The sequence below is a fragment of the Pteropus vampyrus genome, unplaced genomic scaffold, assembly GCF_000151845.1.
Source record: "Pteropus vampyrus isolate Shadow unplaced genomic scaffold, Pvam_2.0 Scaffold35, whole genome shotgun sequence".
Taxonomy (NCBI): domain Eukaryota; kingdom Metazoa; phylum Chordata; class Mammalia; order Chiroptera; family Pteropodidae; genus Pteropus; species Pteropus vampyrus.
In genome coordinates this window covers 2,778,940-2,795,186 of record NW_011888816.1, presented here as the reverse complement: position 1 = coordinate 2,795,186, position 16,247 = coordinate 2,778,940, and the positions used below count along the sequence as shown (strand labels likewise).

The 16,247-nt window shown below is 61.5% G+C and overlaps 2 protein-coding genes across 2 annotated transcripts; one reads left to right on the top strand and one right to left on the bottom strand.

Annotated features, from left to right (window-relative positions):
- KLHL40 (kelch like family member 40) lies at positions 1-6,041 on the top strand. The gene is made up of 6 exons (XM_011357378.2): positions 1-1,253; positions 2,611-2,771; positions 3,077-3,184; positions 3,375-3,560; positions 4,505-4,651; positions 5,509-6,041. Exons 1-6 carry the CDS (start codon positions 93-95, stop codon positions 5,618-5,620), a joined length of 1,875 nt encoding a protein of 624 aa, XP_011355680.1. The 5' UTR covers positions 1-92; the 3' UTR covers positions 5,621-6,041.
- A 123-nt stretch (positions 6,042-6,164) lies between these two features.
- Positions 6,165-13,799, bottom strand: HHATL (hedgehog acyltransferase like). The gene is made up of 11 exons (XM_011357379.2): positions 13,694-13,799; positions 13,243-13,310; positions 12,621-12,734; positions 12,294-12,488; positions 11,758-11,967; positions 11,163-11,334; positions 10,563-10,707; positions 10,401-10,436; positions 7,239-7,440; positions 6,723-6,864; positions 6,165-6,519 (listed from the first exon to the last, which is right to left on the bottom strand). The coding sequence occupies exons 1-11, from the start codon at positions 13,797-13,799 to the stop codon at positions 6,395-6,397; spliced, it is 1,515 nt and encodes a 504-aa protein (XP_011355681.1). The 3' UTR covers positions 6,165-6,394.
- Positions 13,800-16,247: the final 2,448 nt, after the last annotated feature.

The following is a 16,247-nucleotide window of genomic DNA, read 5'->3' as shown; positions in this document are numbered from 1 at the left end:
AGACAGCTGCGTGGACAAAGCGCGACCCAGCAGGAAAGCAGGAAGGACAGAGGAGGCCCCTGGAACTGTCGCCGCACCCTTGGCCACCCACCATGGCGCTGAGCTCGGAGCAGGCAGAGGAGCAGCGGTTGTACCAGCAGACGCTCCTGCAGGACGGGCTCAAGGATATGCTGGACCACGGCAAGTTCCTGGATTGTGTAGTGCGGGTGGGCGAGCGCGAGTTCCCGTGCCACCGCCTGGTGCTGGCCGCCTGTAGTCCCTACTTCCGGGCGCGCTTTCTGGCCGAGCCAGAGCGCGCGGGCGAGCTGCGCCTGGAGGAGGTGTCCCCGGAGGTGGTGGCCCAGGTGCTGCACTACCTGTACACGTCGGAGATAGCGCTGGACGAGGCGAGCGTGCAAGATTTGTTCGCCGCGGCGCACCGCTTCCAGATCCCGTCCATCTTCACCATCTGCGTGTCCTTTCTGCAGAAGCGCCTGTGTCTCTCCAACTGCCTGGCGGTCTTCCGCCTCGGACTCCTGCTCGACTGCGCGCGCCTGGCGGTGGCCGCCCGCGACTTCATCTGCGCGCGCTTCTCGCTGGTGGCGCGCGACGCCGACTTCCTCGGGCTTTCGGCCGACGAGCTCATCGCCATCATCTCCAGCGACGGCCTCAACGTGGAGAAGGAGGAGGCTGTGTTCGAGGCGGTGATGCGGTGGGCGGGCAGCGGCGACACCGAGGCGCAGGCCGAGCGCCAGCGCGCGCTGCCCACGGTCTTCGAGAGTGTGCGCTGCCGCCTGCTGCCGCGCTCCTTCCTGGAGAGCCGCGTGGAGCGCCACCCTCTCGTGCGGGCCCAGCCGGAGTTGCTGCGCAAGGTGCAGATGGTGAAGGATGCACACGAGGGCCGCCTCACCGTGCTGCGCAAGAAGAAGAAGGAGAAGGGGAAGGAGGCCGCTGGGGCCAAGGCGGCTGACAAGGGCGCAGGCGAAGCCAAGGCAGAGGACGCCGAGGAGGAGGCCGAGCGGGTCCTACCCGGCATCCTCAATGACACTCTGCGCTTCGGCATGTTCCTGCAGGACCTCATCTTCATGATCAGCGAGGAGGGCGCCGTGGCCTATGATCCGGCGGCCAATGAGTGCTACTGTGCCTCCCTCTCCACCCAGATCCCCAAGAACCACGTCAGCCTGGTGACCAAGGAGAACCAGGTCTTCGTGGCCGGGGGCCTCTTCTACAACGAGGACGACAAAGAGGACCCCATGAGTGCTTATTTCTTGCAGGTCCTGGCCAGCCCTGGGAGGGGGCGGACAGTGTTGAGCTCTGGGCACTGGGGTCAGCTTTGGGGCCCAGGAGAGGCCTGTGTCTCCTTGTTGGGGAATGTCGTGGGTCTAGGGTGAGACGTAGACCAGGGAGGTTCACGGACAGCCACTGCCTGGAAGTTGAAGACAGTTACAGTCAGTTTACAATGAGCTGTATAACTTTGGTGTCTCCGTTTCAGAGGCATGTTGGCCCTGGGATGGTCTGATGTGTTGGAGGCCCTAGCTCTGCACAGGGTTTGGGTCAGGCACAGTGAGAAGGAGAAGCGAGGTCAGTGTAGGGGTCCTTGCCAGGGCCTTTGCATGAGGCTGGGACTGGAGTGGAACCGAGTGTCCCAGGCAAAGGGACCCTCCTTCCTAGTCCTCCCATTGTACAGATGAAGAAACTGAGGCCCAGGAAGGACTGGTAGAGCGGGATGCTCAGTCCAAGCTGTAGTGCGACAGTGGGGTCGCAGAGGACAGAAATGGAGACTGGCCTTGTGGGTTTGAGCACTGACAGTTGGGTGGAATTTGGGGACATGAAGGGGAGGGTGGTGCCGTTTCTGGCTAGGGAATGGTGAGCAAGGGATGAGTGACAGGAACGAGCCTCGCGAGTGGTGCATTCAGTGAGGCCTGACCAGGTGTGCGAGGGGTGAGGGCGGCTTGGCGCCAGGTTTAAGCAGAGGAGGTTGGTGGTGGTGGGGGCAGCTCCACCGGTTACCAGCCAAGGCACATCGTGGACACATTGTTTGTTCTCTCTGGGCCTCTGATTGCTAATGGGGATAGTCTTCTTCCTGCTCGTAAGGTTGTTTGAAGGTTAAATGGTGGTTATACAGCGCTCAGCCCTCAGAGAACATTCCCAAAAGGTGCGCTGCTAGTGGTGCTATCGTAAGACGGCCAGGTGGGCGGGGCCACAGACTTACGCTGTAGATCCTAAGGGGTGAGCAGCAGGGCTGTACCAGGGTTTTCTGTGCAGTGGGATGCGGTGGAGAACAGGCGCAGGCGGGTCTCAGTCACTTCAGGAGTTGGCCTGGGGAAGGGCCAGGGCCGCAACCGGCCGCCCTCTCGGAGGCCCGGTGTAGAGCTGCCCCACCGAGGTGCTATAATAATGGTGACGTCTGGGCACCTACCTGTGTGGGGGCTGGGGGTGGGGGACTCGGCTGTTGTCAGCCTGATGGGAAGAGAGACACTGTCTTCAGAAACCCCCTCCAGGTTGCACTGCCCCAACCGGGAGGCCCGGACTCCTCCGTGACCAGGGGTGGCCAGACGAGGCTGAGCTGTGGCTGGGGCTACGGGCTGGGGGCGTGGGGGGGCGGTAGCTGACTGGACGCCCCGCCCGCAGTTTGACCATCTGGACTCCGAGTGGCTGGGAATGCCGCCGCTGCCCTCGCCGCGCTGCCTCTTCGGCCTGGGAGAGGCTCTCAACTCCATCTACGTGGTCGGCGGCCGGGAACTGAAGGACGGCGAGCGCAGCCTGGACTCGGTCATGTGCTACGACCGGCTGTGAGCGCGGGCGGAGGGCGGGGCCGGCCTGGGGGCGGGGTCGTGGATGCGGCCGGTGCCCGGAGGCCGGGGAATGGTCCTAGACTGCGGGTGCGGCGAGGGAACTAGATAGAGCCCCAGGCTTGGGGCGGAGGCGGGGTTGGGTAGCCGCGGGACAGGGGGGTTGGCAGGTGAGGTGGGAGCGAGCAAAGGAGACGTCTGGGGCGTTCCGGTAATGCAACGACAACGTGTTGCGTGGGGGCAGACAGGGACTTGGCGCGAGCCTGAGCCAGGTGCTCGCTCTACCCGCCTCCCCTCCCCTCCAGGTCGTTCAAATGGGGCGAATCGGACCCGCTGCCTTATGCCATGTACGGCCACGCGGTGCTCTCCCATATGGACCTTGTCTACGTCATTGGCGGCAAAGGCAGCGACAGGTGAGGCTCGGGGCCTGGAGTGAGTGCAGCAGCAGGCGGCGGCAGGGTTGCACATTGGGAAAGGGAGCAGAATCTCCCCGAGGCCGTTTGTCCTGGCTGCCTTGGGAGGCGGCTGGGAGCAACTGGGCCCAGGGGAGGGGCGCCTCTGTTTCTGCTGCTTTTCTCTCACTCACTGCCCCCCACCCCACAGGAAGTGCCTGAATAAGATGTGTGTCTATGACCCTAAGAAGTTCGCGTGGAAGGAGCTGGCGCCCATGCAGACTGCCCGATCGCTCTTCGGGGCCACCATCCATGACGGCCGCATTTTTGTGGCTGCCGGGGTCACAGACACAGGGCTGACCAGTTCAGCGGAGGTGTACAGCATCACAGACAACAAGTATGGCTGCCAGCCTCCCTTCTTCCCCATATCCCCCAGGCAGGACAGCCAGGGACCAAAGGCCTCATTAAAACTGCCTGGCTGTGTGGCTTTGGGCCTATGCCGGCCCTCTCTGTGTCTGCCCCACGGACACCATAGCCCCTGTCTTGGGTCTCTCTGGTTGAGCTCGGACAGCGGCACAGAAATAGCCCCTCTTCCCTGGTCAGTAGTGACGTGAGCTTCCCCCATAGGGTGGGTCAAGGGTTGTGGCCAGCCTGGTCTGCAGGAGAGAGCCCCCGGCCGTGGAGCAGGAGGTGCCAGGTTCCTCATTCAGGGACTCACACCAGGCACTGGCTTGGTGCTAGGGATGTGGCAGTGGTCAGGCCGCCTTGCTCTGGGAGGCCCAGAGGAAAACAGCTGGTGGGCCAGTTGGACACAGCCAACAAAAGAGGAGCTGGGGACGGATGCCCCTGGCAAAGGAAAGCTGGTGCCAAGGCAGTTAGGAGAAAAAGGCAGGTCCGTTGGTGGAAAGGCCATTGCTCAGGTCGGATGCAGTGTCGTGGGTGAAGGGTGGGGGAGGGGTACTGGGGCTGGGGAGGCGGCAGGCGGGGCTGAAGGACTTTATCCTGAAGGCAGTGGAATGGCTCTGAAGGGTTTTAAGCTCACGTCTGTGTTTTACTAAGATGAGGGTGATCCAGGGTGGGTTAGGGGGCAAGTTGGATGGAATGACGGATGGTGAAGGGAAGTGGGAGGCACAAAAGAAGGGGGAAGGAAGTGGAGACCAGAGGGAAGGGGGAGGGCCACAGGGCTGGGACACCGAGGCCCAGGCAGGGGCACCAGGCATTCCTGAGAGGGTCAAGAAACAGGAGGTTGAAGGGGTGCAGCTCGAGCTGTAGGCACAGGGGCGGGACAGTCACTGGGCTTTGAGGCCCAAGGTGATGCATTCCTCCCCACCTCCCCGCCAGGTGGGCGCCCTTCGAGGCCTTCCCGCAGGAGCGCAGCTCGCTCAGCCTGCTCAGCCTGGCGGGCACCCTCTATGCCCTTGGCGGCTTCGCCACACTGGAGACTGAGTCTGGGGAGCTGGTCCCCACAGAGCTCAACGACATCTGGAGGTGAGCCTGGCCCCAGGGAGGTGAGAGGGAATCATGGGAAAGGCTGATGGCCTGCAGCACTGTGGCCAGCCACCGAGGCACCTGGCAGGCTCATCTGGGGGCGCAGCTGATCCCTCTTCCAGGGAGTCTTGTGGAGAAGGGACAGCAAACACACTCTGCCCAGCCCAGCTCAATTCTCTCCCATCTGGTTGGGAAAGTCTGGGTTTGCACACAAAGCACCATGCCCCACTGTGGGGCCTCAACAGTGTCACAGTCAGGAGCTGACCCCAAGCTTGGGGCTCAACACAGACCCACGGAAACAGGCCCCAGGAACAGAGGGGCCCTAAGAGGCAGCCACACTTTTCTTCTCCCTGCCCTCCTGGGTGCTTGCTCTGGGCCGGGGAGCTGGGGCCAGGATTGAGAAGTTGCTGGACTCCAGCTCTGCAGAGCCATTGCTTTCCATGGCTGGTCCTTCCTGGGGAGGGCGGGAAGTGGTTTCGGCCACCTGGGGCACCTTCTTCCGAACCTTTAGTTATCCACTGTTGCAGGCAGCCCCTAGGGAGCAGCGCTGTTGGGAGAGTGGGAGTTGGGGGGACTTCTTAGAGTGCTGAGTAGGGAAAGTCTCAAGAGAAGGAGAGTGGGGAGATGTCCACTGCCTGGAGGAAGGTGGCCCTTCCTGGAGTGCGGGGTGGGGGTTCTCTGGGGGTGAGCCTTGTGGGGGCTCCCTTTCCCAGAGCAGAGGAATTCTCCAGGGGCAGATCTTCCTAGAGATGGGGTGGGGCTGGGGTGAGGGAGCACTCCTCAGGGGTGGGCCTAGTGTGCCCAGATACTCCTTCCTGCTGGGCCCCACACAAGCTCCTTGTCGCTCCCGCCCCCAGATACAATGAGGATGAGAAGAAGTGGGAGGGCGTGCTACGGGAGATTGCCTATGCCACGGGCGCTACCTTCCTACCTGTGCGGCTCAACGTGCTGCGCCTGACCAAGATGTGACCAGCCCAGAGGGTCTGAACTAAGCATCCCTCCCAACCTGTGGCCCGCACAGGCTGCGCCTTCCTGGGGCTCCAGGGAGGAGGCTGGGAGAGGCCAGAGTCCACCTGGATCTGTCGTGGTGCCCGCATGGCTGCTTCAGCCAGGGAAGGTAATAGCTGCCTCGTCTTAGCCTTGGGGCAGGGACGAAGACCTTTAGGCCTCTCCGGTGTCTCCATATCCCCCTGTTCTTGGTCCATGAGCCGGAACCACAGGGAGATGTCCCAGGCTGCATCCTGGCCCAGCCCCCGCCTGGCTGTGTGTACTGGTAAACTTCCCACAGGACTTACTCCTTGCCTGTCAGATGGAAAGTGTCCCCATCAAGTGTACCCTGAAGCATAGATAAGTCTCCTTCCGTAAGAAGAATAAAGTGCCTTCTAAGCAAGCAGCTCAGGGTCTGGAATCGGGAGCCCCAAGAGTCAGTGACTAGCTGGTTTGAAGATTCAGGGCTTCAGTGTTCAGCTGTCGGGTCACCCAGGAGGTTAGTGTTTTCTGCCCTCATGTAGGTGTCCCCTCCACACTCTGTGCGCCAAGAGCTTGACCCTCTCCCCGAGGCCCGGAACCCCCAGCTCCCCATCCAGCACGGACGAGGAGCCAGGAGACTGCTGGGGAGAGGGCAGGGAGCAGCCGCACTGTGGTAGAAAAGTCTTTTATTCTCTCGGTCGGGCCCCATGTGGTCTGGCCTGGGCCGGGGCCCAGGAAGAGCTGAGCAGAGCCCGTCCCTCCTCCCCCTCCCGCCTACTCCGGCTTTTCTTTGTCCTGCTCCTGTTCCTCCTCCAGCGCCAGGGTTCGCTCTCGCTCCTTCACCAGCTGGACGCCACAGTAGGTGACAAACAGGATGGCCAGGGTGGTCTGGGGGAACCCTACAGAGAGGAGGTCATCGATGCCTGGGAGCGACACTCACCTTGGCCACTGTTCTCTGCCCCATGCCTTTCCCCGTCTGACTGGCCCCTCCTGCTGAGTCACTGGGGAATGGGGTGGGGTGGGGGCATTCAGAAGGTCACAGTCCTCAAAGTGAACTCCTGGCACGTTCTGTATCCTCCCCTCCTCCCCTTCTGTCCCTCACCTGTGAGTAGCAGGCGCCGGGCAACCAGCTCTGTGAACTCAAGGCTGTTCAGGCTTACAAGGTTGTACATGATGATAGCCCAGAAGTTCATGGCCCCAAAGATGGCTCGGACCCTGCGAGACATCTGCTCCGACAGCGAGGCCTGCCCGGTTCAGGAAAGCATGGGCAGTGCGGCAGAGGCCCAGGGGAAAGAGGACACGGGTGGTCAGAGGTCCTGGGGGTGTGCCTGTCTCTGAGAGTCCCAGGTCAGCGCTCCCTCAGGGCTAAAGATGGGAAACTGAGGTTTGGAGAGAGGGCAGGGCCCGACCAACACGGGGAAGCCTGGATGCCCCACACCCCACAGAAGGTAGGGGGCACCAGGTACCCACAGGGTAAGCCATCGTCCTGGCAACCAGGAGGACGGTGGTGAGAAAGTTCGGGACTGGGGGCTCAGTGCGGCTGGAAGCCTCCACAGAGCAGCAGTGCCACCCCCTCCAGTGACCCAGCCACCTCCGGCCCCAGATCTTCCGTGCTCACCTCAATTCGTGCTAGGGGCCCCCACTCTGCCAGCTTCTGTACCCAGAGCTCAAAGTTGAGGCCAAAGCAGTTAAGGATTGACCACAGGTAGACAATATCACAAGGCCCAAGCCACAGAGTGGTGATGGCAAACGTGGCCACTGTGGCCACCAGCTCTGGGATCACCGCAGAGTGCTCCCCACCGATATGGTCATACACATACCTGTGGGAAAGGCGGGAGAAGAGAGGGGGCCGTGTGGGAGAAAGCGGGCAGGGGGTGGGCCAAGGACACGTGGCAGGGACAGCCTTCCTCAGTGCTGTCGCTTGGCACATTCGACATTCCTGACCTCGGGGGGCTGTTCTTCTTCCCAACTTCGAAATGTGGAGGGCTCAGCCTAGAACTCCGTACCTTCTCTAGCTAGGTTCAGTCGGTCCCCAGATGATCTCATGCAGACCTAAGGCTGAAAGCTGTCTCTCTGCTGGCGAGCCCCCCATCTGTGTCTTTAGCCCAGTCTCCTCCCGACTCCTATAGCCACTTGTCTCCAGACATCTCACCTGAACGACTGATTCCCCCATCTCTGCCCAAAGCCGCTTCATCCCCACGTCAGTTAATGGCACCGCCATCCGCTCAGTTGTAGGCCGGAAGCCTTAGCGCCATCTGGGACTCTCCTTTTCCTTCTCCACCCACATCCGAGCCGGCAAATCCGATGGGCTCCACTCAGTCCTGGCCACTCCACCGCCTTCCACGGCCACCACCACCACCCTAGTCCAGGCAACCTTCTCTTCTCACACGGATTACTGCAAGTCTCCTAAATCGGCTCCCTGCTTCCGCCCTCGCCCCTGCCATCTGTTCTCCACGCCGCAGCTAGAGGCATCCTTTACGAGTGTCACTTCCACGACCAAACCCTCCCCCAGTCGCTCCGCATTACAGTGCGAATAAACACAACTTCCTGCTGTGGCTGGAAGACCCCACGTTGTCGGGTGTCTGTCTGCCTCCCTGACCTCGCCGCCCACTCGCTCGCTCGCTCGCTCGCATTCACCCTGTTCTGGCCTTACTGGCCTCTGTCTGTCGCACACGCAGAGCTGGTTTCTGCCTCGAGGCCTTTGTGCTTGTTCCCTCTGCCTCCAATTTCCTTCCCCAGAGTCCCTTATTGATCAAGTCTCAGCTCAAATGTCATCTCACCGGCCTGTGCAGATCTCCACTGAAAAAGCTCCTATCCCGTGGGCAGCTTCTATCCAATTACACCGTCTTTTTATTTTTTTTTTCCATAATGCTTACCGCTCTCTGAAATTATTTATGTGTTCGTTTACCTGTTTATGGTCTGTTTCTCCCCACTAGACTGTAAGCTCCATGAGTTCAGGGTCTTTGCCATGTTCACGGCTGTATCCCCAGTGCCTAGGACAGTGCCTGGCACATAGTAGGTGCTTAATAAATATTTGTTAAATAAATTCAGGAGAAGACCCTTGACCTCCTCATTTCCAATGGTCTCTTCTCCACTCCGCCTCAGCCGCCCTCTCCCGTGGCTACACCCCAACTTTGTCACCACTTGAAATTTCACTCATTCCTAGTTACCATTCTCCCCCCAGCCCCTCCTGACATGGCCCCCCAGCTCCAGTTCTCCAGTTTCATCGACACCCGCCCTTCCTCATCTTGTGACCCCTCCTATCCACTATCTTCACCACCCTCCTTAGCAGTGAGTCACCGTTATGAATAACCCCAAACCCCTTATTCCCCACCCCTTCCTTCTCACGCATCTGGGAGAGCCCAGTCTCCCACTTTCTGCTCACCTGCGCCTCAGAAGCTAAGTGCTGTTGGGGAAAATCTCACACTTTCACATATTAGAGTCAATGAATCCACTATCTCCGACCCCACCTGGGCCCTCGATGCTCAGGTTTCTCTCCCAGGGTCTGTAGTGACCACTCCACCCTTATCTCCCCTTGCCAAGTATAAGTGGGTGTGGGGGGACCTGGGCAGGAATGGGGAGGACACACAGATACTATCTCCTTCCATGACCTCAACCCCGCCTCTCTCAGCTGATGACCTTGCCTCCTACTTCATGGAGAAAACCGAAGCCCTCAGGTGGAACCCCTCACCGTTCCGCGTTAACCTGCCAGCCATCCTTCCGCCTCACGCTGGCTTCTCTTCCTCCTCCCTGTCCTGAAGCCATCTCCTCCCTCTTCAGGGACCTCCCTCCATCCATCACCCCTCTCTCCAGCATCACCAGCTTCTTCCTCTCTCTGGAATAACTGCTCCCAGCGCCCGAGCATGTGCCACTACTTCCTGTCTGTGGAACGCCCCGCTCCTTCCTCGAGCCAGTCCTCTGTCTTCCCCGTCAGCACCAGGCTCCTTCCAGGAGCTGTCCCCACAGGGATTCATTCCCCTGTAATCCCTCAGTTTCCTCTCACTGCTCACCTGCCTCTGCCTCTCCGGCGAAAGGCTGAACACCTCCATGCCGCCAACACGAACGCCGTCTCTAGCTTCCCTGACCCCAGCAGCATCTGACCCAGTGGCCCCCACCGTGCCTGGACGGTCTCCTCTTCGTTCCAGGGTGTCACAGGGCCTTGACTTTCTCCCTGCTCCTGCGGCCACTCCCCTCAGTCCTTTCTGCTGGCTCTTATTTCTCCCCGGAAGCAGAGTCCCCCCAGGCCCAGTCTCAGCACTCCCTTCCCTTCTTACTCTACGTTCTCTCCTTTCCGAAGGCTTAAAGGCCCCCCCGCCCCGCACCCATGATGCGCGGAGCTCCACCAGTCCTCCAGACTTCTCTGGACCCCTGACCCAACCACCTCCCCGAACCTCCACAGTGATGTCTCCCAGATTCCAAGCAGACATTTCTCACATGAAACTCCTTTCTGGACACCGCCCCTCCACCCTTCCCCAGGCTGTCCATAGGAATCTGGAAGTCATCACCCTCTCCTTCCTGATACCCCAATTCGTGGCCAAGTCTTGTCCGGCTACTTGCTGTGTGTCTCTCTACTCCAACCATTTCTCTCACTTCTAAGGCTCCACCCAAGTTCAAACTTCTATGTCTTTCACCTGGACCTCCACAACGACCTCCTCACTGCCCTCCTTGCTTCCTCTGGCCCAGCGGCCATCTTTTTAATACGTGGACCGATCTCTGCACTGCCCTGCTCAGACCCCTGGCAAGATGGCTGTGAGCATCTCCCCACCGCACCCCAACTCACTTGCAAAGCCAGTCGTTGATGCCGCGGTCAAAGTGCCTGTGGGAGGCGGGCAGAGGTGCGAATCAGACGGGAACGGGGCTCCCGGGGCCAAGCGGGGAGAGGCCGAAGGGAGGTGGGGACCCCAGGGGCGTGTCCCCCCGACGCTCGCCCCGCCCCACTCACGTGTCTGCGAACACGTAGAGAGCCGTGATGCACTTGGGAGGCTGGGGTGGGTCCAGGTGGTCGAGGCGCGCCACGGTGTTGACGACGCCGAAGAGGACCGCTGCCTTCACCCAGTCGTACACCAGGTTTGAGTAGGCCAGGCCCGCTGGGGACAGCACGTCGTCACTGCCCGGGGGGCGTATTGCTCTGGCCTCCCCTCCCCCGGCACGCAAATCCTGGCGAGGCACTGCGCCCAGCCCTCCCCTTCCAACACAATCTCCCCAAGTCCGGGAGGAGGTCCTTGCAGCGGGACCACCCCCACGGAGATCCCACCGCCCACTTCCTGGGCCCTGGTTGCTCTAGGGAGACGCCATCGGGTCATGGAAATCAGCCATCGCCCCAGTGAAATGAGGAGGACTCCGTCTGATACAAAGCTAACGAGTCCCACCATTTCAAAAACTAAACCCTCCTCCCTACCCCCAGCCTCTCCACCCGGGGGTAGGTGCTGTACCCTCTCAGGGTGTCAGCTCCGCCAGCTGTGAGGCCTTAAGGAAACAGAGGGTTTGTCTTTCTGGGGTGGCGGCCCAGCCCCCATCTCTGTTTTAGACCCGGCACACCCACCGAGGGCGCTGTCTGGGAGGCGGCTGGCAAACTTGAGGTCACTGGGGATGGTGAGGATGTAGAAGAAGTGGAAGAAGATGTCCACCGCCATGATGGCCACCACGCTGAGGCCCGCCTGGGCCCGAATGTGCCACAGCTCGCCCTCACGCCTCACCGGCTCCACCTGGCTCACCTGGGGATGCCAAACGTCTGAGGAGGCAAGCCCTGCCAGAGGGGCTCTGTCTGAATGGGGAGTCGCCAACGGCCTGGGGGTGTGAGGGCGGGGGAAATCTTGGCTCCATCCTGACAGCCCTGCCTGAGGCTGGAAACACAGGCCACTCCGGAGGGTTCACAGCCTGCCAGGGAGACCCAGGCCTAACTTGGGAGTCCCATTTAAGCAGGAGGAGAGTCCTGTCTGAGGGAGGAGACACATCTCCATCCCGCGATCCCTGTCTGAGCGGGGGAAATGTGGCCCAGTCCGGGGGTCTGAGGAAGGGGAGTCGTGGCTTCGTCCTGGAGTCGAGCCTGAGGATGGGGACACAGCCCGCCCTGGGAAGTCCCTGTCCAAAGAGGGAGAGCCAGCCCTGCTCTGGGAGCCCCCGGGGCGTCCCCTCACCTGGCTGTGGAAGCGATCAAAGGTCATGATGGGCCCGAAGAAGAAGAAGGGCAGGTAGAAGTTGTACTTGAGCAGGTCGGCTAGGGAGTAGCGGCGATCCGGGCGGGCACAGCTCTCCAGCGCAAAGCTGGTGCAACGCAGCACCGTGAAGCCGCTGCCCCCGTGAACCAGCACCTCTTGAAGATCAAAAGTGCCTGTTACAAACCCGTTCTGGATGGGAGAGAGCAGGCCGCCAGCTCACCAGGCGCCCCTGGTCTCTGGGAAGCCCACCCAGCTTCCCACAGGGGCCCTGCCTGGTTCTGCCCCTTCTTCTCTTCCAGAGCCAGTCAACATGGGCCGTTCAGGGCTGACTCAGGGTAAGCGCCGGGACAGAGCCGAGACCGAGCCGCACGCATCCCTGCCTGCTGGAGCTGACCACCGTGTAGGTGAGGGATGCTCCATGGTCAGAGGCGTGGAGACAGCTGGGTTTCGGATGGGGCGAGAGGTTTGGGGTCCTACCCCTGCACCCTCCACCCTTACCCCTCCCCAGTTCTCACCTGCCAGGAGATTAGGGGGTCCAGCTTGAAGGAGGCGAGGCTGGCCATGCCTAGGCCAAGACAGAGCCAAGGCTGACCCGAGAGTGAAGCCACATAGAGGCCGACACAGTGGCTGAGTAGCAGCAGCAGGTACCGAGGGCCCATCGTGCCCAGCACAGCCAAGGCCCCGTAGGCGGCGTACATCCAGGAGCGGAGCTGTGGACAGCGAGAAGGCTTCGTTTACCTGCCACGCACACGGAGGTGGGGCCCCAGCACGGAGCCCCCACAACCCCTGTCGCTGAGACGGAGCTGGTGGGGGGAGGCTGGGGTGGCTCAGGTCGTGCTCACCTGGGGGGCAACCATCGTGCAGAGTTTAGCAAACAGCACGTGTCCGGAGAGGGCGAAGATGATGACGTCGCGGAAGGAGGTGAACCACATCACCCACTCGAAGTCGGCCACGTCCTGGGGCAGGCCCGGGCAGGTTAAGGTGGGGCGGGGGCAGGATGTGCTGCCACCTAGTGGGTGGGAGTCCCCGCACAATCCCAGCCCCCACATCCTTCTTGTGCACTGGAGGAGAGCCATGCTGGAGGGGAGTACCTGGGAAGTACCGGCTAGGGGATGGGAAGTACCAGCGTGAGGGCTGCCCCGCCCCTCGGAGCTCCCCCTCCACCGCCTAACACCCACCATCGGTGTGCTGTTCCCGGGAGGGGTGGTGCTGGAGGCCCCTGCTAAGGCACGGCTCGATTTATTAAATGAGCAGGGTCTGGGATGGGGGGACTTGATGTGGCCCCAAGAGGACATAGGAGGGGCCAGTGGAGAAACTGGAGGTGCTGAATCTCAAGCCAGAGGCCCCATTGTGAGGCCTCTGTTACGTGGGAACATCTGGAATGGGGGGAGTCAGGAAGGGTTCGGGATCAGAGAGATGTGCCAGGGGTCAGGGACGCCACTCAGGGACCCTGGGAGGACCTACCATCTTCCGACCAATGTATTCCCAGCCGGGTCTCATGGACTCCCGGAAGGCCTTCCTGTGGGCCCCATCTGAGAACAGAGTGTGGCCTCAGGGAGAGGAGACCCCTCACCCACTCCCCGATGCCGGCCCCTGCGTGGGGGGCATGCACCTGGGGGGAGGGGGCCGGGTCTGGGTTCCTCTCTGCCTCTGCTTCTCTCTGGGCCTCACCGTGTGTCTGGGGCCATTTCTCCCCAAGCATCTGGGTTTCTCTCTCTCTGTGTGGCTCTGTGCCCCGGTCTCTGTCAGTGCCTGTGCGTCTGTGTCTCCCTGTGACCGCACCTGGCTCAGCCTAGCCCCCAGGGCTGAAGGAATACCCTGGGTCTGGAGCCTCTGAGTTTCTGGGCTTGCTGGTATGAACTGGGAGGCCCCCAGGAGAAGGGCCCCACCCCACTGCCCAGAGCCCAACTGTTACCTTGCGAAGCTTCGAGGAGGCCCCGGCCAGCATAGGCCAGGGCCCCACTCAGCACCAAGGAGTACAGGCCCAGCTCTGCCGCAGGCAACGCCGTCTTGATGCCCATGACCTGGACGGGGCTGGGGGAGACAGGCTCGGTGAGGGCGCCGCTGCCTAGCCCCACCTCGTGGCCCCCCACTGAGGTCGTGAGGGCCCCATTCTTGAGACTGCCCCTCCTGCCCCTCGGGGCTCTCATGCCATCGTTCCCCCCTGCCCCCATCCCCAACTCCTCCCAGGCCCTCTGACATCTGGCCCCCGTCCTAGCTCTAGCTCCTGCCTTTCCCAGTGAAGCGTAATCTCCACTCTCACCTTCATTCACGCCTCCTACCTTGCAGGTGGACAGGTCCCCACCCTCTGCTCAAACTGCTCCTGCCAAGGCCTCAGGGGCCTTTCAAGTGGAGAAACCCCACCTGCGTCACCTTGATTATGTTTCTGGCTCCCGGGGGTCCCCATCCCCCTCAGTAAGCCTCCCTCCGCTCCCGACAAAAGCCCACCACCCTCCCTGTCCCTTCTCGAATTCCCACACCCTCCTGGGACACTTTTCCTTTCTGTGACCTCTCCAGGTCTGGCCCACAACACCAAGCCTCCATCTCTCTCATTCAGCCTCCAGCTTCTCACTGACCCCCCCATTGCCCCAACTAGCCCCTGAGCCCCAGCCTGCCATGTCCCTGGTCCCTGGTCCCCAGAGGCCACACCAACACAGGCCACTCTCTCAGTGCTCGGTGTATTCAGGCCCTGGGTGCTGGCTGGAGGCTGTGCTATTTGAAGAAGTGCCCTGGGGTAGCTGGAGTGAGGTCAGGCGGTCACCAGGCTGGTGCTGGCCGCTGTCCAAGGTGGTGACCAGTATTGTGCTCAGAGTGAGCCTAGCCACTCCCTCCTATCAGGCCTAGTTTGTCCCAGGAGTTCTACTGGTCCATTCTTGGAGCCTCAGTTAGCACCTATTCCCTTCCTATATGGCTCCAACCTGGCCCAGGACCTTCCCAAGGACTCTGTGGGTAACAGACTCAGGGCCCAAATTAAAGGAATACGTCCCAGTATCCTCTCGGTCTGGGCTGAGCCAAGAGGTAGCTGGCATGCTTCTCCCTCCCTCCGCAGACCCTCTCCCAGCTCTCCCTCACCAACTATGAAAACACCTCTCCTGGGCCCCACAGTCAGCATTCTCCCTGTTACACAGATGGAGGGGGCACGGACCAGAGAGGGGCAGGGTCAAGGTCACACGGAGGAACCGGGACAGGGTCGAGTGTTCTCAGTAAGCTCCTCCAGAGTCGCGGATAAGAGAAGACAGTCCACTGCCCCTGCCCACACCGGGGGTCTGCTGGGCCTCACTTCTGCACTGCCGGCCCGAGGGCTGAGGTGCTTCCTCATCAGCCAGGTGGGGGTGGGGAGGCCCCAAGGATCAGGTTAATGGAGCAGGAGCTTGAAACCGGAGCACGGTGAAGAGCCCGCGAAATAGCTTTGTCAGCTGCCTCCCACTCGCCACTTTCCAATTTTAGCTCCCCATGGCCGGTGTGGGATGTCCCCAGTGAGGCCTCTGTGAGCAGGGCCAGGGCTGGTCGCTAGCCCGGGACCTCTCCCAACAGACCCCCGGACCTGGACCAGCTTATGGACACAGGGGTCCCCCTATCCTCTGGTCCGGCCTACCTCAGGGACCCTTGGGGTCAAAGCCCGTTTTGGGGCCTGAGGTCTGGGATGAGGGGCCTGGGGTGGGCTCCGAAGTTCTAAAGGACCCAGAGTACCTGCATCCCCGGCTGGCACTGACCTTGAGGAGGCTGAGAGGGACCCTGGCACACTGCCCACCTCGAGGCTCCGGGGTCCTGTGTCCGACTGCGTGTCCGGCCGACCAGTTGGGCTCTGGGGCCACGGTGGGGTGTGTCCAGCCCTGGGGTCCCCACCCCCTCGAGGCTATGAGCGGTGAGTGGTGACAGCAGGAGAAGGGGGAGGAGGAGGGCAGGGAGGAGGTGGCCTTCCTGGAGCGAAGCTGAGCGGAGTGGAGTGGAGCAGAGCCGAGCCGAGTGCTGCAGAGCCGCTGGCCGCAGGGAGCCGCAGGGAGGATATTGGAGGGGGGCGGGGAGGGGGAAGGGGTGGCCAGTGGCTGAGACAGGGACACCTGGGCCTCACTTCAACCCGCCTCCTCTGGTCCATAGAGGCTGTGCCTCCCTCTCACTGCTAGTCAGAACTCCTTTCCTCCTCCAGGAAGCCTTCCGGGTGGCCCCCACCCCATGGACACACACGCGCGCGCACACACACATGCATGCACTTTCACGCTCATCTCCATGAACTCCATCCTGCACCTTTACATGCGAACTCCCAAAGGCCACCCCAGGACAGACCATCTAGCTCCTCACCCGGTCCATTTTGTCATGCCAAGAGTCCCGGCTGGCCAGTCACTAGTGCCTGGGGGAGGACTGACTTGTCTAGTAGGATTGGAACTGGCACAAGACATGTGGCTGAGGGGGCCCCTGTACTCTAGCCCCACGGGGACTCGCCCAAGTGGAGGGGTGCGAGCAGGGTTACT

Excerpts from the sequence above, each read along its gene's own strand:
- HHATL (XM_011357379.2), bottom strand. The coding sequence starts at position 13,799 with ATGGGCATCAAGACGGCGTTGCCTGCGGCAGAGCTGGGCCTGTACTCC. Across the intron at positions 12,735-13,242 it reads AATACATTGGTCGGAAGATG|GACGTGGCCGACTTCGAGTG; the intron begins GTAGGTCCTCCC and ends GGCCTGCCCCAG. Across the intron at positions 7,441-10,400 it reads ATCAACGACTGGCTTTGCAA|GTATGTGTATGACCATATCG; the intron begins GTGAGTTGGGGT and ends CCTTTCCCACAG.
- KLHL40 (XM_011357378.2), top strand. The coding sequence starts at position 93 with ATGGCGCTGAGCTCGGAGCAGGCAGAGGAGCAGCGGTTGTACCAGCAG. Across the intron at positions 2,772-3,076 it reads GTCATGTGCTACGACCGGCT|GTCGTTCAAATGGGGCGAAT; the intron begins GTGAGCGCGGGC and ends CCTCCCCTCCAG. Across the intron at positions 4,652-5,508 it reads GAGCTCAACGACATCTGGAG|ATACAATGAGGATGAGAAGA; the intron begins GTGAGCCTGGCC and ends TCCCGCCCCCAG.